Here is a 26287-nt window from a genome sequence, read left to right as displayed (position 1 = left end):
CATGTCTATCCTAGGTGGCGCGACCTGTTTCCGTGAATAGTGGGAGTTAGAGAGGGAGAGCGACTGGCGACATAAGGCGCTCGCCGTACGGTCGGCTTCAGTGGTCTCGTGGCGTTGACCCGTCCACAACTCTTGTTGTGTAATCCTTCATAGGTTGGGGTATATTTTTTAATATCCACTTGTGAGTTTTTTGCTAACTGTACTCGTATACCTATCCTATAGTTTTTACACTTCCTGCAGGCTTATCTACCTTTGACGTGTGCTAGTTGGCATAAACGAATTGAAATTCTATGTAAAAAAATCATTTTCATGTTCATGTCATGTGACTAAATGAAATTAGGACAAATTAGCCACCTTTGTTCGCCTCAGTTTCGACGCATTAGAGACATATCTATACTAATATTATAAAGCTGAAGAGTTTGTTTGTTTGTTTGATTGAACGCGCTAATCTCAGGAACTACTGGTCCGATTTGAAAAATTCTTTCAGTGATATATAGCCCATATATCGAGGAAGGCTATTATAGGCTATATATTATCCCCTTATTCCTACGGGGACGGGAACTATGCAGGTGAAACAGTGAAATAAAGTGACGTATAAAATCTTTGCCCTTGACACAAAGGTAGGTAGCGTCCGATAAGTACATTTTTTTAATGTATCATATAATTTAAATTCAAATCCTTTTCATTTGGATTGACCAGAAATGTTTTTAAAATTTATGATGTTTATGTGGTTTGAAATTATAATACTTATTAGAATTTATGTTGCGCTGTGGAAATTTTGTACCTATGTAAAATTCCATGTTGAATATTTATTAGTATCCAATAAAAATAGCAAAAAACCTATAATTACAATCAGTCTCGGTTATATGAGAACAAGTTCATAAATCCATCTTTTTTGCGGTTTATCCTATTTGGGGTTTTCGATAAATTCGCATTATTCTCTTAACAGGAACTTGTTCATTATTAGTAATTTTAATATAAATAAAATAAATTCCTGAATCCACCACAGCCGATTAATTTACAGCTCATATATTTTTTTCGTTTAACTTAACACTGATCATCATCATTATAAACCCATATCCGGCTCACTGCTGAGCTCGAGTCTCCTATCAGAATGAGAAGCATTAGCCCAATAGTCCACCACGCTGGCCCAAAGCGGACGTGAAGACTTCACACACGCAGAGAATTAAGAAAATTCTCTGGTACGCAGGTTTCCTCACTGTTTTTTTTTTCATTTTCGTTGACTTACGTCGATTGAAAATGACTCTCCACTTTAGATAGATACTAACATGTTTATCCAAATAAGAACTTAAATAAATGAATCTATACTAATATTATAAAGCTGAAGAGTTTGTTTGTTTGTTTGATTGTTTGTTTGTTTCATTGAACGCACTAATCTCAGGAACTACTGGTCCGATTTGAAAAAATTCTTTCAGCGTTAGATAGCCCATTTATCGAGGAAGGCTATAGGCTATATTTTATCCCCGTTTTCTTACGGAAACGGGAACCACGCGGGTGAAACCGCGCGGCGTCAGCTAGTTATTCAATAAGAAAAAAGTGTTAAAATTACGGGTTTGAGTGCTTCGGGCGTGAAATAAATTTTTGCTATCGCCAAATTGATCGTTGATAAGGAATCCATTTATGCGTGTAAAATACAAACATGAAAAGCGCCAGCGTGAAGGTCAAAAGCTTGATATTAATTTTGTTACCTGAAACTGATTTAGTATTTTTAACCGACTTCAAAAAACGGAGGAGATTCTCAATTCGACACATGTTTTTCTTTTTTTTTTAATATTTGTTTCCCCATAACTTCGTCATTTATCAACCAATTTTGAATTTTTTTTTTTTTTGAATGAATAAACTTCCACATCTTCTCATCATCACATCACACTTTTGACGGCCTCCGTGGCGCAGTGGTATGCGCGGTGGATTTACAAGACGGAGGTCCTGGGTTCGATCCCCGGCTGGGCAGATTGAGATTTTCTTAAAACTACGATATACTACTTACGATATATGGTAATGGTTCATTTTAGCCCCTTATATAAAAATCTACTATTCTACAAGGTTATGTTTGTGGTTTTACTCGTCTACAATGTTCATATTGTGGTTGGATTGGCTTAACAGACTAACAGTACAGCTATGCGGTTACATAAACAGATATTAATTACTCCGTGCGTACTACACAGGCTAAGATTATTTCTGTTTAATTGGATTTTATGTTAACACATTGTAATAAAATAATATTTATCTATGACTGTAAAATTTGTTAACAAATCGTGAATGCATATAGTTGATTAGCGATGTCCGCGACTCGCGAAGGATATCATTTGATGGCCTCCGTGGTGCAGTGGTATGCGCGGTGGATTTACAAGACGGAGGTCCTGGGTTCGATCCCCGGCTGGGCCGATTGAGGTTTTCTTAATTGGTCCAGGTCTGGCTGACAAAGACGTACCGCCAAGCGATTTAGCGTTGCGGTACGATGTGTAGAAACCGAAAGGGGAAACCGCTTCCATCTTTGATGGCATCGTCACTTTACTTTTGTAATTTTTTTATTATTTTATTTTATAATATTAAATTCTTAGGTTACCTTAGTTTTATGTATCTTATTAAAATTAGATTTAGCAATTACAATTACATAATCATTAGAATAATGAGCATCAACTCGCCTCGAGAGTATAGATATGTTCAATAATTGTTAAGTGTTATCAATAAAATAAATTAAAAAAAAACTTACCATCAGGTGAGATTGTAATCAAGGGCTAACTTGTAAAGAATGAAAAAAATACTTACTGAAACCAACACATTGGTTGATGGTGATGTTGTTAGACATGAGCAAGATCTGCATGGTGCTGAGGAAGGCGAAGGCCACGAAGAGACACATGAGGTAGCTCATCAGCACCCTTCCGTGCAGGTTCCGTAGCTCCGGTAACCAGCCGTAGACCCCCACAGTCGCGAGGATGAATAGGCACGAAATGAGCATACCTGGAAATAACAAATTGATCAGTGCTGCACCCATAACGTAGAATAATAGGGATGATGACTAGATTTTTTTTTTTTTATTCTTTACAAGTTAGCCCTTGATTACAATCTCACCTGATGGTAAGTTTTTTTTTAATTTATATTTATATTTAATTTATATTATATTTATTATATATATTATTTATATTAAAAATCTTTTATCGTAATTAGATGAAAATTCATACAGTTTTACTATAAACATAAACGAACAAATATCTAAGATATTAGTAATTTTGTTTGAACGCCCCTACAAATCTAACGATCATTATGTACCTACGACGTCATTAAATCGTACCATTTTGTATGGGGCGTTTGTCAGGGATACGCAGCGTCGCAAATCTGACCCTTTTAATCCCTGTAGCTCCAAAAGTAATGATCGCTGATACCCTGTTACTTTTACAAAACTGCTTTACTATTAGCATACTCCTAATTTATACACAATTTAAAAACTGTCATCATCCCTTTTGCTGAAGTAAATCCATTATAACAATAACCTACCTACTGCCTCCGCAAGATTTTGAAATCTAAAAATAATCTCTATAAATCTGTCGTACCTACTGATGATAATGTCATAATTACTGCTAACGAAAAATTTGGTATTACGATAAAACACCAACTCATTCAATAAATTTAAAATATAATTTGAGATTTAGAAAAGAAAATTGTGAATTGACTTATAAAAGAAAACAGAATTGCAATGTAAAAAATTGCATCTATAAATCACGATGTTGATACGTGATGTTGATAGCAAAATAGCAAAATGTTGATAGCAAAATAGATGCCCATACGTAACAAAAATAGAATAAAATCCGGTTTGCTTAGTTTTTATACGAAAACGCTGATGACTGTACCAAATTAAGGGAAGTGAGATCAAATTAGGAATTACCGTTAGGTATAAAAACGTTTGACTCGTATTCACTACGAGGAAGAATAAAGACGTCTAATGTTTATAGTGTTTTTTTAGTTTGAAACGTACATATACGAAGCGATTTGGCTGAAATTTGGAATGGAAATAGATTTTACTCTTTTTATCCCGAAAACATCCATGGTTTCCCGAGATTTGTGAAAACTGATGATTTTGATGATACGAATGTTTGTTACTCTTTAACGCCTCAACTACTGAACCGAATTAGCTGAAATTTGGTATTAAGATATACTATAGCCTGGATTAGCACATAATCTACTTTTATCCTGGATAAATCCATGGTTCCGAGGGATTTGTGAAAAACCAAATTCCACGCGGACGAAGTCGCGGGCGTCCGCTAGTACTAAATAAAATAAAAATACTAAACAAAAAGGTATTCAAAGTTAATTTGTTATGCAGATTGAGAGTTATTCGATTCGAGCACCATGATGAGATGAGGAAAATGTCAGTTCTGCCCCTCTAGCCAAGTAGCAAGACGATTCTCTTTCTACGATCGCAAACGCTTCGAAAAACTAGATGTATGGGAATGACATTTGCTATCGACAGGTCACGTGATCAAGATCTGTCATTCCCATACATTTTTCACTTTTCAGTCACTCCTACTTACATGATGAACTGATTCCGTAATGTTGGTTGTCTTCGTCCCTCTTGAAGCACACTAGAGCGTCGAAGCTGGTCTTCCTCGAGCCATCCTCTTTCTCTACAATGAATGTGTCCACGCAATACTCGTTCTGCGTTTTCAGCATCCACGGTGGAATGTTATGCTTTACTTCGGTGTAAAGTCTCCCGTCCTGAAACAATTACGAAGGTTTATATTAGTGATATACGGGAATTGCCCATCCCCGGTTCCCGTTCCCGTAGAAATACTGGGATAATATATAGCCTTTCTCGATAAATGCGCTATCTAATACTGAAAGAATTTTTCAAATCGGACCAGTAGTTCCAGAGATTAGCGCGTTCAATCAAACAAACAAACTCTTCCGCATTATAATATTAGTAAAAAATCATTACTTTATCAAAAAAAAGTTGACTACAACAATAATACAACTTCAAATTTCACTTTGTAGAAGAAAAAAACCAGTTTCATTGGCTAAAAAAACTATTCAAAAATAATTACCAAACATAAAATTAAGGGTAGGGATTTTTGTATTTTGTACAAAAACTAATATAACTTAATAATCGTAATATTTCGACTAACATATATTGCGTTATTATAGTAGGCCTTGATGTCAGCTATCACCCTGTAAAGTATGTCGTAATATTTACGGGACACCCTGTATATAGATAATAATTAATCATGGCTCTCAATCTATTACCATCAACTTTAGATTTACCTACACTTCAAACATTATAATTTCCATGTCTCATTACGACCACGTGTTCACTGTTCATTTAGGTACATGCGTTAAGATAAAATCTCATTCAACCATGTTGATGTTCTATAACAAATGTAACATAAACAATATCATTCTTCTTCGTCGTCATCAACCCATATTCGGCTCACTGCTGAGCTCGAGTCTCCTCTCAGAATGAGAGGGGTAAGGCCAATAGTCCACCACGCTGGCCCAATGCGGATTGGCAGACTTCACACACGCAGATAATTAAGATAATTCCCTGGTATGCACGTTTCCTCACGATGTTTTCCTTCACCGATTGAGACACGTGATATTTAATTTCTTAAAATGCACACAACTGAAAAGTCAGAGGTGCATGCCCCGGACCGGATTCGAACCCACACCCTCCGGAATCGGAGGCAGAGGTCTAATCCACTGGGCTATCACGGCTCTTCATTCTTCTTAGTTCTTTATTATCTATTTACTTCTGACATTTATTAATTACTACTAAAATTCTAAAGAGGTAAACTTTATGGTATTGTAGAGCGTATTTGGATATACTGAACGGTTTTTGAAAATTCTAGTGTCAATAAAAGTCGTATATTATATGTGAGTATCATATGTTATATTTTATTCCCGTATTCTCACGGGAACGCGAACTACGCGGGTGAGACCGCAGGGCGTTGGCTAGTTGATTTATATAATTTTCATCAATTTATAATACTTAACCCCTTCTGATTTCATTTTCTTGATAGTAACTAGTAGAAAAATATCCTAAAACATGATACAGTATACATTCGTATTATGGTCTCAAATGCTACCAAATTTCATTTGGATGAATTCGGTAGTTTCAGCGTTATCAGGTTAACAAAAAGATCGACGAACAGACAAAAAAAAAACATTTTTGGCTTCAGTATTGATTTTAAAATGCCTTTCAACAAAAGTTTTCAAAATTACTTCAATGTACAGAATTGGACTGTTACAGTTTCATCATAAGTTTAGAAGATATAGATAATAATAAAAAAAAAAAAATAGATAGAATAGCAGACCGTAATATCCGCCCTTAGACCTCCTTAATCCGGCTCTCTTGCAACTAGCGAATTAGCGAACTAACTATAAACCAACCTCCCTTCATTGTACGTCAGGTGGTTTTCAAGATTTCGTGATGAGTGACCTTTCGAATTTATGTATTAAGATATAGAATTCACTTTTAATATAAACAGTACTGTTATAAACCTTACGCAGTCCTTAGCATTGACAACAGTTAGGTATATAAAATTACGATTACTAATAGACTTGAATACATTACACTTAATTGTTGCCTTTTGTTTCTACCGGATTGCATCGATACGTGAGTTGTATGTGTAACGTTAGTGACCCGCGCTATAGACGTTCATGTTTTAACTGCGCAATTTTGACTGAACAGTTAAAACTGAATTACTTAGTGTCTATGTTACAGTTAAATTGTAAAATACGTTAGTTTATAATCTCAGTCGCGATATTGTAATCTGTCGATATATTGTGAGCTGAACATACTGACTACAATTGAACGTGTTATTATTCGGTATATTATTATCTGTCGAAGTGAAACCGTTTAATTGCCATCTTAAAACGTCAACTGTCCGAACTTGCCCCTGATTGGTCGGCCTTACATCAGATCGTGCTGTGTCCATAGAGTTAAGAATGAAACACACAACATAACACGTTAAATTATAATTAGTATGATCAGTTCACAATATACCGACAGATTACAATATCGCGAGTGAGATTATAAACTAACGTATTTTACAATTTAACGGTGACCTCTACACACGGTGAGATTTTCAGTTGCGATATAATTTCGTTTGAAGCAACATGATAAAGGTCATACATATCATACTGTAAGCTCGAAAAAATATCTGCACCGTATGCTATAACAATGAAAAGAAAATTGAGCACTACGCAGTTTTTTTACTACAAGCTTCAGTTTAAACTGTACAGACTATTGTTTTATCTAACGATATTTCGATTAGATTGTCAATTTGACAGTTTAACTGTACAGTTTTTGCCTACACATGACATTTAACTGAACAGTTCGAATGCACAGTTCGACTGTACTTACAGTTAAAACTGCAGGTCTGTAGCGTCCCTTTTAGGTACAGAGTAAACGCATTGCTATAGTCTGATAGTGACATGAAGGCCCAGTGTATATGACCTCTGACTTCGATTCGGAGGGCGTAGGTTCGAATACGGTCCGGGGCCTCCAACTTTTCAGTTACGTGCTTTTTAAGAAATTAAATATCAAGTGTTTCAAGCGGTGAAGGAAAAACATTGTCAGCAAACCTGCATACCTAACAATTTTCTCAATTCTCTACGTATTCTGCCAATCCGCATTTGATCAGCGTGGTGGACTAAAGTGTTCAACAGTGAGCATAATATGACGTAAAGATGATAATTTGATAATCCACAATTATTACTGACACTTCGGTATTTGTACCTACGATGATTTACCCAGATTGCTATAAGAAAGATATGATTTGTACATTCCTACAATTTTATAAGATACTTATATACATATAATTGTCACAGAATGTAATACAAACTGTATCTCATGTTTCCAAGATAAATCAATCAAGATCTAAGTAGGTAGTATACAAGACTAGACCATATCAATGGTATAGGTTAATTAAAATTATCACTTAAATAAATAGACTTACAATTCTCAAGTGGTATTCAGTAGTGAGTTGCGAAATGATAATGCGCGCTTTATTGGATCCTTCACAGTCCGGCCTTCCTTCGATGAAATGAAAATGATCCTTCGCCTTCACCCGTTCGGGGTGAAAATATTCATCCAAAACAGGAGGATCGAACGTGTCTTCAGGCAGTTTCTCGCAGTCCCTCTTCTGTCGACTGTACCCGTATCCTAAAGGGCAACACTTAGAGGCGCAAGTCTTTATCTCGCACACACAGCCTCTGACAGTGTTGTTACTGTCGGTGTAGTACTTCTGCGAACCGTACCGAAGTCCTCTGTGATGGATGGCACCATCTGTCATGTGCACTCCGTTTGTTATGTCTACACTAGTTTTTTTTTCACATGTTTTGGATAAACTTATTGATATAAGCGTAGTTAAAATTATCAGTCTTAGCATTTTGTTTAGTTTTTTATAACTTTAACCTTGTGTTTTAGCTGCCTGACGTATAATTTGTATGTAGTCACGGCTGTTACGCTGTCATCGGGTTGTTTAACGGTTTTAAAATGAGTAGTCTAAAAGACAATTGTGGGAATTCCTATGAAACGAATAACGAATTCAGTCTATATTGTCTACTATTTGTCGTTTAATTGAAGTTAATATTTACTAGTACACTCACATTCATAATTTTAATTAAAATTAGCTATCTTGATAGGTATCTATCTAGATAGCTAGACGATTTTACTAGAAGTATTATATTAGAACATCCTTTTAATTTACGAAAATATTAAGTCATTTATTAATAATTTCGTCTAGATGCTACTGTTTCAAATTCATTGGAGATCTAAAGTTATAAGACGATATAAACTCAGCGTACAAATTTGGTAATTCCATTAATGGTTTTATGTAAACATCTTGTAGACTTGCAAATTCGTGTAATGTTTACAGAAATTATACTAAATGCTTTTCAATTTCGGTATTGATCATCAATAACAACCGCTATTTACGGTATTATTACTGTCATAAACACGTGTTATAAATATATTATACCTACTTCGGTACAAGTATTCAATGTGCGTGTAGACGTTTGCTTAGACACCAATGTCTCTTTAATACAGAACATAAAGCACGGATTAATATTTGTCTGACGTGTCATGTCGTGACGTATCAGAACAGAATCGGTATCATACATTTTGTATACGGCACGTCAGAAGCCATCACGACACATAAATGTAAATGTTGCCACATAAAATGTATGATACGGATTCTGTTCTGATACGTCACGACATGACACGTCAGACAAATGTAAATCCGGATTTATGCGGCTTATCAGAAGCCATCACGACATGCCACAACACATAAGTGTAAACGTTGCTACATAAAATACATGATACCGATTCTGTTCTGATGCGACACGTCCGACAAATATAAATCAGGCTTAAGCGTCCGTATGTCTAAACAAATTGTAAAATTACAATGTGTAATTTATACGTAACATACGTATAAATTATACATTGTATAACTATACATTTCCCACCTCTAATTGATGAAATATACCAAATTGTTTTCGTTCCATAGAGAATACAACGAGGTTCTACGAGGCTACTCACTATGCGTCATCGCACCAATTAAATGAAAATGTAGGAAGGTAACAGGTTACTCAATGAGGGAATTCAATGTAAAAACACTTTGGACAATTAAGGACCTGTGTAAATTATTACTTAATCTATACTAATATTATGAAGAGGAAAGATTTGATTGTTTGTTTGTATGTTTTGAATAGGCTCTAGAACTACTGAACCGATTTGAAAAATTATTTCACTATTGGGCAGCTACACTATCTCCGAGTGATATAGGCTATATTTTATCTCCCGTAAGACGGCAACGGAAACCACGCAAGTGAAACCGCGGTCTGCTAGTAAGTTAATATAGCTAGCGTAGGTATATAAGTTAGTAGTAAACATAGAGTGACCCGACAAACGTTGCTCCGTCCTATAAATTTTTGTATGTCTGTCTGTATGTTCGTTATAGAAACAAAAACTACTAGACGGATTTTAACGAAACTTGATACAATTATTCTTCATACTCCTGGGCAGGTTATAGTATACTTTTCATTACACTACGATCAATAGGAGCAGAGCAGTGAAGGGAAATGTTGGGAAAACTGGAGAAGTTACTCCATTTTTACAGCGATACTACTGTAAAGGCTTTGGTACACGTTAAATTGTAGAATCAGGATATATTATGATTCCAGTTCGGTACGATTCTGTTATTTTCCACATAATCGCACATTTTCGTTCGCAATAAGATAATTCAAATACGAGTATTGGTATCAATTATTATTGTACCAGGGGTATTAGTTACCGGAGTTGCATATTTTTTTTTTCTCTTTATTTGGTCTACCAACAGAACAGGTCTAAGAAATACAAATAATACAATTATTAAACATAAATACAAGGAGCAGAAAGATAAAATGCAAATCTATTTATAGGTAGGTAAACACCGCATGATATATGAAAACACTCCGATAATTAATATGGTAAAGTAGAAAATAACTAATGAATTATTTATTTCTTTACTACTTTCATTAACGGTATTTAGGTAAGCACTTACTCTAATTGATACACGAATCCATTTTACTATAATTGTGTCACTAATTCGAGGCCAAATTACCCACTTACCTAACCATCTAATATATTATTTAAACTAGCAAGTCTTGTTAAAAATAAATAAAGCCTTTACTCGTATTTCTAATTTGAAGTACAGAAACAATTTAATGTTTATTCTTGTCTAAATGTTAATTTAAAAAAAATTTGCACAAAAAAATTAAAATCGGAAAGATTTGCGTTAATAAACCAGACTGATTTTTTTATCATTAACATCTCATAGTAAGTAATTCGTCAAAAGGGTAAAACCCAACCCCAACCCATAGAGAATACAAGCCGTATTGGAGCAGCGTAGGTCTAACCTCAACATTCCATTTTGCTGTAATCTGTATGCTAGGAGGAGCTATCAGCTAAGCCAGTCCCTACAGTGGGCCGTTTTAAAAAAATATAGATTGTATTAAACCCTACCATGGACCTATTAAGACTAACTGGACTGCATACTTCCGACGTAAAAACGAGCCAAGCAGAGAGGGTAGTAGGATGCCAGTGTCTTTCTCTAATAGGGTGACAATATATTATTAGAACGCATATGACAAACGCTATGACAATTGACAAAGAAATGCCAGTGGAAAAATTAATTTTAAAAATGATTTTAAATACGTAATAATGTTTTCTTTTAATTATTTTGAGTAAATCTGGCAAAATATTAAAAACCATTACAATGTTAACTTTAATTTATTAAAATGATATATAAATAGGCATTAAAACATGTGTATTGAGATGATTTCTTACGATAAGTTTTTAATGAAGAAAAAGCGTTTTTTTAGTCTGACAATATGAAAGAACGAGATACACCGCATCCAGCCAAGCTTCCTTGTCAGTTCGAATTTGCCTCTCTTTAAAGTCCAAAGGAAAATAGATTTAATAGACTTATTAGTAATGTTCAATTTCTATTTGCACATTTCTCCAGTACGCTATTCAGTTTGTATATAATATCCTTGAACCCTACATAGTAGTCCTACGACGTGAAAAGAAATTAAAGAAATTAATATGTCGAGCAATGGCGGCGAAGTAGGTAGTCCCAGTCTCATCTCTCTCGCCCCAATAAGCGATAATTCCGGTTGCGTTACTATAGGTAGATTTTATTTCTCTTCACGAGATAATTATGTCGATGGTCGCATGTTAGGTCTATTGGGTAACCTTTCGCACACAACCAAGCTCAGGCAGTAGGTATGAGTGCCTATGTACTCAAAGATTTTATACTATCAGATATGCCACTAGCGCGTCGAAACTGAGGCGAACAAAAGTGGCTCATCATCATCATCATCATCATCATATCAGCCGATGGACGTCCACTGCAGGACATAGGCCTTATGTAGGGACTTCCAAACATCACGATCCTGAGCCACCTGCATCCAGCGAATCTCTGCGACTCGCTTGATATCGTCAGTCCAACTGGCCGAGCAACACTGCGCTTACTAGTGCGGGGTCGCTATTCCAGCACTTTGGGACCCCAACGTCCATCGGCTCCTCGAACTATGTGCCCCGCCCATTGCCACTTCAGCTTCGCAACTCGTTGAGCTATGTCGGTGACTTTGGTTCTTCTGCGGACCTCCTCATTTCTAATTCGATCACGCAGAGATACTCCTAACATAGCTCGTTTCATCGCCCGCTGTGTGACTCTGAGCCTTCTTATGAGGCCCATAGTTAGCGAATTATCTTAATTTAATTTGGTCGCATTATAAACAACGAAAGTTTAAAGACTACAATGTCGGGTTGTGTTCAGGAAATATTAAATACTATATATATAAGTAGGTACATAAATATATGTATAATGTACTTGAGTAAACATAAAATTATGCATGTGTGAGCTTTTTGCGGTGATCTGTTTGGCATGTAACGAGTATGTTGTACCTAACAGTATAAAATCGTTGTAAGTACTATAGTCAGATCGGGTAGGTATTTTAAACAATGTAAATAAACAAAAACATATGATTCAGGGGTGCTCAACATTTTACTAAAGCATTATTCACGAATATTGTCATGAAATAAAACTTCCTTTGATAGACAATTTTTTTTATATTTTATGTTCCTATAAACTGTTATTTATCGAACAGATAATGTTTCACTTTTATTTAGGGTTCCGTGGTCAATAACCCTTATAGTTTTGTTTTTTTATTATGTATAAGCAAGCACCGCTTAGCTGTACGCTAGATTGTAAGCTATGAGGCAGCCTTTGGTAGAACGCGCTTGCCTAGAAGATGCCTATTCACTCTTGACTTGAAGATACCCATACCCATGTCCGTCTGTCCTTCTATCTGTAACTCAATTACTAATAGAAAACTGTAGCTTGACTATGAAAATTATGTACGCGATTATAGGCGTAAATTAAAAACTTGACAAGTAGTTTTTACTCGTTTTCTCGTAGTGTGGGTTATTGTTAGATATACGTTTTTATGTAGAACTAGCGGACGCCCGCGACTTCGTCCGCGAGAAAGTCGTTGTAAACTTTCAACTAACTATCCCCCCCCCCTAGGTACCCCTATCCTACCCTACCCGATCCCAACCCTACCCCTACCCTACCACTACCCTACCCCTACCCTACCCTACCCTACCCTACCCCTGCCCTACCTCTACCTTACACTAACCCTACCCTACCCCTACCCTACCCTAACATACCCCTACCCTACTCATTAAGGCTGCACTTTATTTATTCCTTCCACCGCGAGTCGCGTCGAGCGCGGCAACCGTTACACAAAAATAATCCTTAAAGCATGAATTAGTATTCACGCGCGATGGCTTAGCGTATTTCATGTATAACTTTGGTGTTTCTTTACCTATTTTTATGATTCTTTTTTTATTGAATAATGTTAACTTTCTTATTAGGGATGACTGATGAGTGTTATAAACATAAGAGTAGAAAAATATAATTAGAAAGCTCCGAACTTCTAAGCTATCGGGAGTTACACGTGTTATTGTGAGTCAACCATAAAAGATAGACATATATATGCTGTTGTGTTTTTATAGATAATTTTAAGGAGAACATTTCCGTCATACATGATTTCTATGTAGCTTTAACCATTAGGGCTGTACACGCGACGGAATCTTAAAAAATTGAGTAACTTCTCCCGTTTTCTCAACATTTCTCTTCACTGCTCTGCTCCTATTGATGGTAGCGTAATGAAAAGTACACTATAACCTGCCCAGGAGTATGTAGAATAATTGTACCAAGTTTCGTTAAAATCCGTCCAGTAGTTTTTGTTTCTATAAAGAACATACAGACAGACAGACAGACATACAGACAGACAGACAAAAATTTTACTGATTGCATTTTTGGCATCAGTATCGATCACTAATCACCCCCTGATAGTTATTTTGGAAATATATTTCATGTTCAGAATTGACCTCTCTACAGATTTATTATAAGTATAGATTTGATGAGTTTGTTAAGACACTACTTTTCAATTTAGGCCTCTATTTGTAAAATATTAAGATTTAAAGTGCTAATTTAATTTCGTACTAAACTAAATAAAATTAAAAACAGTAAACGAACAACAAATAACAATAATAAACAATAACAACGAAACGAGAACAAAACGAAATAACGAAAATTATAAGGGAAGAAAATACGCACAATAAAACTGAATTTAGTTAACGAATACTGTGAAGTAGGAGTATTAGTCACAGACAAAAAATAAAGTAGTGTTCTGTGCTGTGAAGTGTGAACTGTCAAATCTCAAATCTTCTTTCACTTAATACAAAATCAAAAAATTAATCATAGTTTAAGGTAATTCTGCAATAAATGAAAATATTTTATTCACATTATAATAAAAGAAAACATCATTTGAATTACAACTTCTTTCTTCTTTTGATATGATAATACGATAATACGATTTATAAAATTAATTAAAACTCTTATTTAATTTTATAAATGCATATTAATACCCATAAAACTCAATCTTTGTTTTTCAAAATGGTTTGTGACTCATGTCTGCTTGGGGTATTTAAGGTTCTTTTTATGTCGTTTGTGTTGTATTTCTGCAAACTCTATTTAATTAACATAGAGGAATTAGACATGGAAATGCATCGCACCCAAATGCAGAAACAAAATTGTCTGTCGTTTTTAGAGGGGGACGAGGTAAACTCACACATCGAAAAAATTTAACAAGAATAAATAATAATTATAATCTGTACACAGAATATTCAATTAATGGATCAATGTTTTGCTGTTCGTTCGTTCGTTAGAAGAATAGAATCGATTTTTCTTTTATATATTGTTTTAATTTATTATTAATTATAATTATGTTTTTGACGACCTCCGTGGCGCAGTGGTATGCGCGGTGGATTTACAAGACGGAGGTCCTGGGTTGGATTCCCGGCTGGGCCGATTGAGGTTTTCTTAATTGGTTCAGGTCTGGCTGGTAGAAGGCTTCGACCGCGAAGGCGTACCGACAAGCGATTTAGCGTTCCGGTACGATGTCGTGTAGAAACTGAAAGGGGTGTGGATTTTCATCCTCCTCCTAACAAGTTAGCCCGCTTCGATCTTAGATTGCATCATCAGTTACTGACTGAACATCAGTTACTGAGTGAGACTGAAATCAAGGGCTACCATGTAAAGAATAACAAAAATAAAATAGAAATATTTTCAAATTAAACGTCACGTCATCTTTTAGTGAATTAGAAGTTGTTAACCGTTTTTCATGCCATTGACTGACTGACTACTTACTACACAAACCGGAATTATTAGGGAGCTTTTTAGACGACGAAAACGATTACAACAATGAAACATCGATACAATCGATAACGCGTTAGATCGTTGGTTGTTTGACAGAGAGGTAACGTCTTGCGGGGCAGGTCTTTCTATAATTGGTCCGTGATAATTAATTTGTTGTATGTGAATCCGGACTCAAAAGGGCTAGAACCCAGAGCCGTAAAGCTTTTTATTAAAAATAAAATGTATGTGAATCGAAACGAAAAGTGTCGCTTAAAAGAACCTTTTTGAGTAGTATTATTGTTGTGTAAAAAACCTAAAGTTGTGGACTATAGGTACCTACCTCAACTTACACCAGTGTGAGAGCGTCTTAAGGTTTAACTAGTTTCCAACCTATGTTTTCCCCGCCGACTAATAAGTGAAACACTTGTTTGCGGTCGCAAAGAAACTGGTTTTGCCGGGTTTTGCCAGTTACAATTATACAGGTAGATATTTACGTATCAATAAAATATAGTAATAATCAAAAACTTTATCGCTCAAAAAGTTTATACCTAAAAAGGATAAATGTCTGACTCCATACATTTATTCAAAACATCATCCAACCAACATTCAAATGTCAGATCGGCTGAAAGTACACCTACATAGATTAAATTTTTTTTTTTTTTTATTCTTTACAAGTTAGCCCTTGACTACAATCTCACCTGATGGTAAGTGATGATGCAGTCTAAGATGGAAGCGGGCTAACTTGTCAAGGAGGAGGATGAAAATCCACACCCCTTTCGGTTTCTACACGGCATCGTACCGGAACGCTAAATCGCTTGGCGGTACGTTTTTGCCGGTAGGGTGGTAACTAGCCACGGCCGAAGCCTCCCACCAGCCAAAATTAAAAGCCAAAATTTCGCACAGACATAAAGAATCACCTAGACTCCAGTATACGAATGATCCTAGACTCCAGTATACGAATGATCCTCCTCATCAGGTTAGATCATGGTCAAACGCGAGCCTATTAACATTAAAAAAAAAAGAAAGATCCACTGTAGTCCCGTAAATACTGAACCAATTATGATGAACGAGTTGTTGAATCGACGCGTTTTATAGTCCAGACAGAAAGTAAATTACCTACTGCATTATCTAAAATACAAATAAATTAAAATGTGGGGTCTCTAAATTGTTTATTATATTCCTTTTTTATCAATAAGGAGCCCTGTTAACTATACCTTGTCTTGATTGATAGTAGGTAGGTACCTAGTAGAAATATTCAAAAAACGGCAATGCTTTTTCCTAACTAAATTTTATCGTTGCTTCTGTACTAGGCAGGTTGCCATAGTATATCTTTAGAATCAGTAATATCATGTACACAGGTACGTAGACAAGCCACATAAGTATTCCGAATAATTAAGTATGAAGCATCTACTTAGCAGCAGTTAATATTTATGTTAAACCGTGAATCATCGCCCAATTGCTTTAACATGGGTATCTTAATAGGTATCTGCTGCTTTTTCCACTTGTTATGGTTCTAGTTACGTATATCACAAAGTAATAAATGCCAGATAATTTAATCCTATAAGAACCCTACCACAATATATATTCGTTATTCGATCTTCTGTCATTAAACAAAACATTTACATCTTTGTAAGAGAATTAGCTAAGTATATATGTATAAAAAATATAAATTAATGTAAGAATAAGTAACCTATTATAAATTAATAAAATGATTTAAAATCGATAATATTTCGATACTAATAAAATAATAACATTAGGTGACCTCAGAAAACAGGTTCTATCCAAAGTGCATTCACATTTCAAGCGAGACAAATATATAAAATGTACAAAAGATTTACGGAAGTAAAACCAAAAACAGCCGCAAATTAACGCCACTGATATAGATTTAATAAATCACTTCACGCACAAAAATTCCGGACGATCACAAATTTTCCGGCGATTGAGATAAACGATATACGTTCCGTAACGAGAATTCTAAAGTTTACGGAAAGTAGACTCGTCGTACACGTACAAGTTGACGTGGCGAGATCGAAATCGTGACTGAGGTGAGGTGAGTATCTACAGACTGACGGGTTGATCAACATGATCGTTGATGACGAGTTGTTTTTTTTTTTTGTGTTATTTTGACACCGACGTAATTGATTGCCCGTTAAATGACGGCCATGATGGTTCATTCAAACCTAATGTTAGAATATCAATTTGTTCCCAGTAGGGCGATAATTATTATGGCTTCCTTAATAAATTCGGTGATCAAACAATTTACGGAGATGAGATACGAATAGATTTTACGACGATAAAAGGAATAAGTATATCGCTTTTCGACGGCCTCGTTCTATCCCCGGCTGGGCTGATTAAGGTTTTCTTAATTGATCCAGGCTGGCTGGTGGGAGGTTTTGGCGATGGCTAATTACCAGCCTGTTTAGCCACCATTTTCCCAACTATGGGCTGAGAATTTTAACTCAAAATGTATTAGAAGAAAAAAAATCTAGGATTCGACCCCAGGACCTCGTGGTTTAAAACTACCATGAGCAAACCACTGCACCATGGCAGTTCACGCATAACCTACCCAATTTTTATGATCGCCGAACTATTAGCTCCTTGAAGAACCGTTGAAGATCTGTCTTCATGAAATCTTTAACGGTGATTTTCGGAGGTTACTGTGGAGCTATGTCTGGCATGGGGTCAATGGGGCAAAGATTCGTCATGGACGATAGACAATGTGGACCTTTTATACCTGCTATCCCCCAACGCTACTATGTAGAACATACTCCATGATTGCTTACGTGCCTATGGCAGGGTTACCAAACTTTCAACTTTTATGAAATCTCGAAGGCTCCATTCGCTGCATTATGTCAATCAATCAAATCTGTAAACATATCATCATTTATAATTATAACATAATATAGATAAGCTAACAAATTAACTTATTAAAAAGTAATTAATACCAATTTAGATTATAAAAATTATTGTAACCTTAATCGTCTTTTAAGTATATTTAAAAATCATTAGGGTTACCTACATGTAAGTTGATTTTAATTCAAGCACATATCTATACTAATATCTAATATTATAAAGCTGAAGAGTTTGTTTGTTTGATTGAACGCGTTAATCTCAGGAACTACTGGTCCGATTTGAAAAAATCTTTCAGTGTTAGATAGCCTATTTATCGAGGAAGAGTATAGGCTATATATTATCCCCGTAATCCTACGAGAACGGGAACTACGCGAGTGAAACCGCGCGGCGTCAGCTAGCTCAGAATATACTAAGGAAGACGTATAAGAGGAAGTTTAAAAGTCGCATCAGTTGTAGAAAAGTTGAGTAGTCACCACGTGAATGCGGAGGGATGAAAATTATATTTCAAGAAGAGCGTTAAAACCTCAAGAGGAAGGACACAAGAGGAGAAGAATGTCAAAGAAGAGTGGTAGTGGTTAGAGTGTGTGAAAGAAAATATTTTTTGTGAATAAGAGAGAGACGTGATAGCCCAGTGGAACTGAACTCGTTATATCGTTCAGTTATGTGCATTTTAAGATATAATCTTTCATGTCTCTCAAACGGTGAAGGAAATAAAAAACGGTAAAGGAAGGTCATCGTGAGGAAGTCTGCATCCTTGGGAATTTTCTTATATCTCTGCGTACGTGAAGTCTGCAAATCCAAGTCGTTGGACATTTGGCCAGCGTGGTAGACTAAGATCTAACTTAACCCTTCTCATTCTGAGAGGAAACTCGTGCTCAACAGTGAGCCATATCATCATTATCAACTTATATTCGACTCACTGCTGAGCTCGAGTCTCCTCTGAGAATGAAAGGGGTTAGGCCAATAGTCCACCACGCTGGCCCAATGCGGATTGGCAAACTTCACATACGCAGAGAATTAAGAAAATTCTCTGGCTGGCCTCCGTGGCGCAGTGGTATGCGCGGTGGATTTACAAAACGGAGGTCCTGGGTTCGATCCCTGGCTGGTCCGATTGAGATTTTCTTAATTGGTCCAGGTCTGGCTGGTGGGAGGCTTCGGCCGCGGTTAGTTACCACCCTACCGACAAAGACGTACCGCCAAGCGATTTAGCGTTCCGGTACGATGTCGTGTAGAAACCAAAAAGGGGTGTGGATTTTCATCCTCCTCCTAACAAGTTAGCCCGCTTCCATATTAGATTGTATCATTACTTACCATCAGGTGAGATTGTAGTCAAGGGCTAACTTGTAAAGAATAAAAAAAATGTACTTATACCTAATTGTGTGTAAACTTAAAAAAAAAAAAACATAAATATTGTATGTAACAGTAACTCGTAACCCAACGATGTATATGCTGGTATTAATGTGTCCAGATACACTGTTATTATATTTCACGGTCGAGGGATGGGTAAAATTACATATTCTATTATACACTATAATTGCTGGCATCCTGTACACACGTGTTAAGATGTAATCACTATACTAGCAATACGCCCCGGCGCCGCTCGAGTTGTAGAACATAACCTACACAAACATCTCATATACGATGAGCATCGTGGGGAAAGCTTTACACCAGAATCCACAAACTATCATGCAATAAATAATGTAGTAGAAAATCATTCTATCCAATATCTAAGGTCCCGACTGTTTTTTAATTGCTTTCTACACTTCTGGACTGAGCTTGTTTTTTTTCTTTTCAGTTTTTTTATACTTTATGCAGTCGGGTTTTTTTATTTGTTAAATTAATTTATTTATTTCACACTTTTTAGTTACGATAGATGGTTAATTTCGGATTTATTTATTACGTTTATTACAAAGTACGATAATTTATACGTCCAACCGAGGTAAATAATTCAAAAAATTCTACGGAACGCTCGGTGGGCGAATCCGACTTGCACTTAGCCGATTTTTATAATCAATATATTTAATTTAGTCTATTTTATAACTTCACTTTACAAACCTGCTCGCACCTAGTCATCCGCCTCGCGTATTTTGTATAGACAACTAATAAATAACGTTTTTTAATTGTAGTTTTTTTTTAACATGGGCATGATATACCATTTTAGAATCCTCACAAAAAGCTCTTGAATTATTGATACCCATATTGCAATATTAGAAAAAAATTTTAAAAATAAGTTATAATTAAAAATAAGGAGGTAGCTGTAACCCGATAAGGAGTTCCATTAAATGTTTTTATCATCAGACTCTTAATGACAGTCACAACCCATATAGGTGGAAAGTCTTCATCAATACAAATAAATCCAACCCAATCACAGGGTAGTTACTGTAAACAGATCAAGAACTCCATTAACAGGCCTTCGTCTTCATCATCAGATCCTAATGACAGTCACAACCCATTTAGATGGAAAGTCCTGATCAATACAAATAAATCAAACCCAATCACCATGTAGCAACTGTAATAAATAGAGGAGTTCCATTACCTGTTCTTCGGCTTCATCATCAGACCTCATGACCCACGTAGGTGAAGATCTCATCAAGAATCGATCAAGCCAAATCACAAGGTAGCTACTGTAAATCGTTGAGGAGTTCTAGTACTCGTCCTTCGTCTTCATCATCAGACTCATAATGACAGTCGCAACCCATCTATTATAGGTGGAAAGTTCTTGTCGACACAAATTAATTTACTTAACGGTTGTAAACCGTTAAAGAGTTCCCTCGTTTTAGTTTCGGCTCTATTATCAGAGTGCCTGGTGGGAGTTCTCAATGTTTTCATACTGTGACGATCGCGTAAACATAAACGTGAATTTATATGGAATTGAAGCAGTTGTGCGATAGTGCCACTAAATGGGTTGTTTCAATTCTTTACAATTTTGCGTTTACGTTACGCGACCGTCACAGTATGAAAACTGCCACTGGGCACTCAGATCAAAGTAAAGTGGTTAATGGAAAAAATATAAAACGCTTTACTGGACCTTACGATTTTTGAAAGTTCCTCTCGTATTCTCCAGGATCCTATCATCAGATTAAGGTGACTAAGGGACCACCTCAGGACTCAAACTAAAAATAATTATCAAAATCGGTCCAGGCGTCTTAGAGTAATCAGTTATCTAACATATATACCAAAAAAAAAAAAAACATTCACTTCAATTGAGAACCTCCTCCTTTTTTAGAAGTCGGTTAAAGAAATAAAAATGTCAAAATAGACCTTAATTATAGTAGCGTCATCTATTTGATATTACAGTGGAACTGTCCTGGTAGCACCATCTATTAGTAATATTGTAAACTACAATGAACTAAAGTAAAAAAAAACTAAGAATATAATCTTCATTGCGACGTAGTGTACGCATGCAACGCTAGGTGGCAGTAACAAAAATAATCGAAATTAATATTAAAAAAAACTAATAAAAATATAGGTATTTATAGTAACGTAGTGTAAGCACTGCCCGTTACATGGCAATGATAAATTATTGAATGAATAGTTAATTTTATTAATAATACGAACAGTTAGTATAATATTACAGTTATAGTAATTAGTATTAAGTAATTATACTTTAGTCTAGTGCCTAGTGGACGACCTCAACTTTTCCGTTTGCGTTCGTTTATACATGCTACGTTCGTAACTGTCATGGTAGCACTATATCATTAAGAAACTAAAAATAGAAACTTCTTTGCGACGTAGTGTATGCATGCACCGCTACGTGGCAGTAACAAAAAAATATTTTAATATACATAATAAATCTAATAAAAAAAAATATTTATCTACACAATAACTATGCCTAGTGGACGTCCTTTATTTTCCGTATGGAATAATAATTATTGTTTCAATTTGGAAAACGTTTTTCGCTTAGTTTGATCTCAAAGTTTTTAATTTTGGCAGATGGAAGTTTTAAAATGAGGTTGGTTCCTAAAGTAGGTAGTATATGTTAGTTATTTATTTTATTATTTAAGTTTTCATAAAGAGTGAAAATTACTTTTTATGTGATAATACAAAAATAGATTTAATATTAAAAGTCGATTTAAAAACAAAAAAAAATATAGGCTGTATGGTCGCCGATCCTTGCTTATCTCATTGGAATAAAAAAAAAAAAATTCTATACTCCAATAATTATTCTATTGTACCATTTAATCTGTGAAAATTATAAAAAATACAGTGATTCTTCATTGTATTTTTGTAAATAAAAAACAAGAGTTACAGTGCGGAGCGGTGCGGTGAATATAATATGAATTTTAGGTACATCTACAAAAACAAATGTTACTGCAAATGGTATGTTTGAGATATAATTTTCCTTTGTAGTTTCCTCGAGATTAAAAATTTCGTGTCCGTCCTCTTGAGGTTATGGTTTGCGATCACGTTGAGGATGATACGATATTTAAAAAAAACACAAGAAAACCAAAGGAGCAGCCGCAAAATAGTTTGTTTACTGTTACAGTTGATACTTGCAAAATCTGCATATTGGCTAGTATAGACCTGACTACTGTCTAATTCTATGATTCTTTCTATCTTTGGAAAGGAAGGGAGAAAAACACGAGTGGTGAAGAAGGGACAAGCCCCGGGATAATGCTCGGAGTCTGCACTTTGCCACGCGGTAGACGCGGCACCCGTACGGTGAATCAATGGCATTGGCAAGTAGGTACTTTTATTATTAGTGAAAACTGCATGAAAATTCGTTCAGTAGTATCAGCTGTACGTTACTTTTTGGGTACTAATAGTTGTTCTCCGCCGCGACTGTCTGTCTGTCCTGTTTGTTCGCGATAGATTCGAAATCTACTGAACGAATTTTCATGAGGTTCTAACCATAGATAATTATATAATTTGGTATCCTATTACTAAGGTTTTGTTTATGTAAATTGGTTGAACTTCACCGCTATAGCATGGCAAGTTCGTTCGTAACACACCCGATGATCCACGCAGGCCGGGAGGCAGGTAGCGATGCCCCGCGCGCACGACTTCATACCCGTGCAGTCCTTTCCCCCCGTCGCCCGCATATCATGGGAGGGTCACCAACGAACTTGCCAAGTTATAGTCGCGAGGGCCACGGCACGGCGCACGGTATCGTGTGTGGACCTTATTACCAACCTACTCTATGTAAATGATTAGTTTACATCCGTGTAGCGTGTTGCAATATTATAATAATATAAATAATAGGTTTCTATTATGAATACATATTTTCATTTTCCGCGAAAACCTGGCAAATCTGTTAGGCACAAAGCGCGGTGTTCCTCTTAGCGTAGATCTGACTTGTATATTCAATCAATTACCTATTAAATCTTCATCGTAGGTATATTATGTTATAGGTATGAACAATTGAAACCAGTGCACGTCAGTAAAACCTACTGTGGTTTATGTTGCACTAGGGTTAAGGCTTAATGTCAATATGTAGGTATTTTATAGAATAATAATAATAATAAAGAAAAAAAAAAGGAAAATTATACTTTAGTATGATGTTTCGATCGATTCGATAAGGTCATCTTTTTTTAAATGACTGGGTTTGTATATTTTGATTTTTATGAGACTTATGGTAGGTATATAATATGTATATGAGATTTAAGGTATCTAAGGTCAATATCTACTATATAAAAATAAGTCGGGTTTTCCTTCCTGACGCTATAACTCCAGAACGCACGAACCGATTTCCACGGTTTTGCATTCGTTGGAAAGGTCTCGGGCTCCGTGAGGTTTATAGCAAAGAAAATTCAGGAAAAATTTCAAGGTAGGGTAGGGATAGGGTAGATGTAGTTTAAAGTTTACACGCGGACGAAGTCGCGGGCGTCCGCTAGTGATCTTATATATATTATGTATAATATTAAAACAGATTGGCTGGATGTTTGTAATATAAATAAAATATATAAAATTTCATAATATTATATTGAAAATCTATACATTTTTAGCTTTTTTTACATTAATCGTGTCATTTTTCATTAAATGATGTATGAATATAAACGCACAAATAACAAAGATATTTGTAATTTTGTTTTCGTGCCATTTTGTATTTTGTTTAAACGCCCAATGGGCATTTAAACAAAATACATAAACAAGATACAAATCTAACGTTAATAAATTAAACAAGATACAAGCTAAATTAAACAAGATACAAATCTAACGATCACTATGATCGACGTCGTCATTCATTCGTGCCATTTTGTATTTTGTTTCAACGCCCATTGGATACAAATCTAACGATCACTATGATCGACGTCGTCATTCATTCGTGCTATTTTGTATTTTGTTTCAACGCCCATTGGATACAAATCTAACGATCACTATGATCGACGTCGTCATTCATTCGTGCTATTTTGTATTTTGTTTCAACGCCCATTGGATACAAATCTAACGATCACTATGATCGACGTCGTCATTCATTCGTGCTATTTTGTATTTTGTTTCAACGCCCATTGGATACAAATCTAACGATCACTATGATCGACGTCGTCATTCATTCGTGCTATTTTGTATTTTGTTTCAACGCCCATTGGATACAAATCTAACGATCACTATGATCGACGCCGTCATTCATTCGTGCCATTTTGTATTTTGTTTCAACGCCCATTGGATACAAATCTAACGATTACTATGATCGACGACGTCATTCGTTCGTGCCATTTCGTGGGGCGTTTTGAGCGATCCGTGGCAGTGCCGTAAATATGACCCTTTCCCTTTTATTTATGAATCCCTGTAGGCCCGAAATTAGCATACTCATAGTTTAGATACAGTTTTTTAAACTGTCATCATCCCCATTATTAAATTCGAAAATGCATTCACTGCAAACTCACAAATATTTTATGACAAATTCAAAAGAAAATTTACAATTCACCTAAAATCATTCTAGTTAGAATAATTGGGTGAAGGACATTTACCAGACACATCGAAATTCTATTCAGTAGGAAAGTAGGATACCTACTATTTTAAGAAGCGCGCATTTTACCAATTTTCCTGGAACTAACAGATGTGATTTTTTTTCTTGAAAACAACAAAATTATACTTACACCTCATTCGTAATCATCTGGATACTCAATTTTTGGGCTCAACAAGCAATATCTCGGGAACGCGGTCTCTGATTACGATTCGTTTATACGACGACGACGAGTTTTTTTGTACGACGTATTTGTGATAACCAAAAAAAAAAAAATAAAGCCTGGCTGAATTTGTCGTGGTCTCTTTTCGGTCCAAAGCGCGTAACTTTATTTTTAAGTTTTCGACTTTAATTATTACTTATCACCATTAAATCATGACATGCATGACTTGACAAACTTGACATTTCAAAGTGCTTCTAAACTGTGCTTGAAATATATGAACTTAGACTTTGATTCCCAGCGTATGTCAACTTGAGAATTTATACTAATCTGCTGGCCTATTCACTAATTTGGTCTTTATTTACAATGTATTTAAAATAAACATCAATTCAACTGAGAAATGTCATGTAGTAGTCCTTTTCATGAAAGAAGTCTTGCGGTTAAAACCTGTGTCTTATACAAAACAATCAGGGAGATGGTTTTTGAGGTTTTTGTTGAGTAGGTAGTAAAGCTGTTTACGACCTCGCTGTCGCAAAGATCTACAAAATAGTCCGAAATTGGATACATCTATCTTTTATAGATAGCATAAATAGAAACATAAATAAGAATTATAACACAAGAAGTTCATACATAAAACCTATTCTATCTTCTAAAAACCGACAAGTGCGAGTCGATCTCGCCCACCGAGGGTTCCGTACGTAAGTTCAGGAATCTAATTGCGCAGTTTATGGCGAGTGTTTCCTGAATTTCAGACCCCTGTTTTTTAAGATTTAATTACAAATGTATAGTTTTAGATGATGTATTGTGTAGATTTTTTCTTGTAGCTAGGTTTTTGTAGCTAATAACGAAACAAAGTGACTTGCCAAATTTCATAATACTAGGGTCAACGGGTGGAAGGTACCTTGTTTAGGAGGTGGTAGGAGTTTTATATTTAAGTACCCCATATTTAAAAATTCAATTATTTAATAATAACTTATCAAAATTGAGAAGATACGGTTGTAGAAAAATGCGGTTGTTATGTTATCGATTAGATGTTGATTCTATTAGGTAACTAAGTAACTTGGATCAAAGTTAGCAAATTGACTGGGTGACATGTGTATA

General features: G+C 35.5%; 1 protein-coding gene across 18 annotated transcripts in view; it reads right to left on the bottom strand.

The window, feature by feature from the left end:
* LOC112047260 (G-protein coupled receptor Mth2) overlaps window positions 1-26287 on the bottom strand; it is a 47777-nt gene that overhangs the window by 15920 nt on the left and 5570 nt on the right. For 5 of the 18 annotated variants that reach the window (XR_008251423.1, XR_008251435.1, XM_024084324.2 and 2 more), the window contains exons 1-4: window positions 17105-17313; window positions 7974-8483; window positions 4551-4734; window positions 2791-2982 (exon numbers count right to left, since the gene is read on the bottom strand). Coding sequence is in view for 4 of the 18 variants with exons in the window: in XM_024084324.2 (XP_023940092.2) it covers window positions 2791-2982; window positions 4551-4734; window positions 7974-8405 (808 nt within the window). In the remaining 14 variants the exon portion in view is untranslated. Of the gene's footprint in view, window positions 1-2790; window positions 2983-4550; window positions 4735-7973; window positions 8545-9483; window positions 9503-9556; window positions 9636-17028; window positions 17315-26287 lie in introns of those variants that run through there. The other 13 variants (XR_008251426.1, XR_008251424.1, XR_008251432.1 and 10 more) reach the window with 13 other exon arrangements.

This window comes from Bicyclus anynana, chromosome 14 (assembly GCF_947172395.1).
Source record: "Bicyclus anynana chromosome 14, ilBicAnyn1.1, whole genome shotgun sequence".
Lineage (NCBI taxonomy): Eukaryota > Metazoa > Arthropoda > Insecta > Lepidoptera > Nymphalidae > Bicyclus > Bicyclus anynana.
Note: the sequence above shows the minus strand (reverse complement) of the source record. Positions and strands in the feature narration are given on the sequence as shown.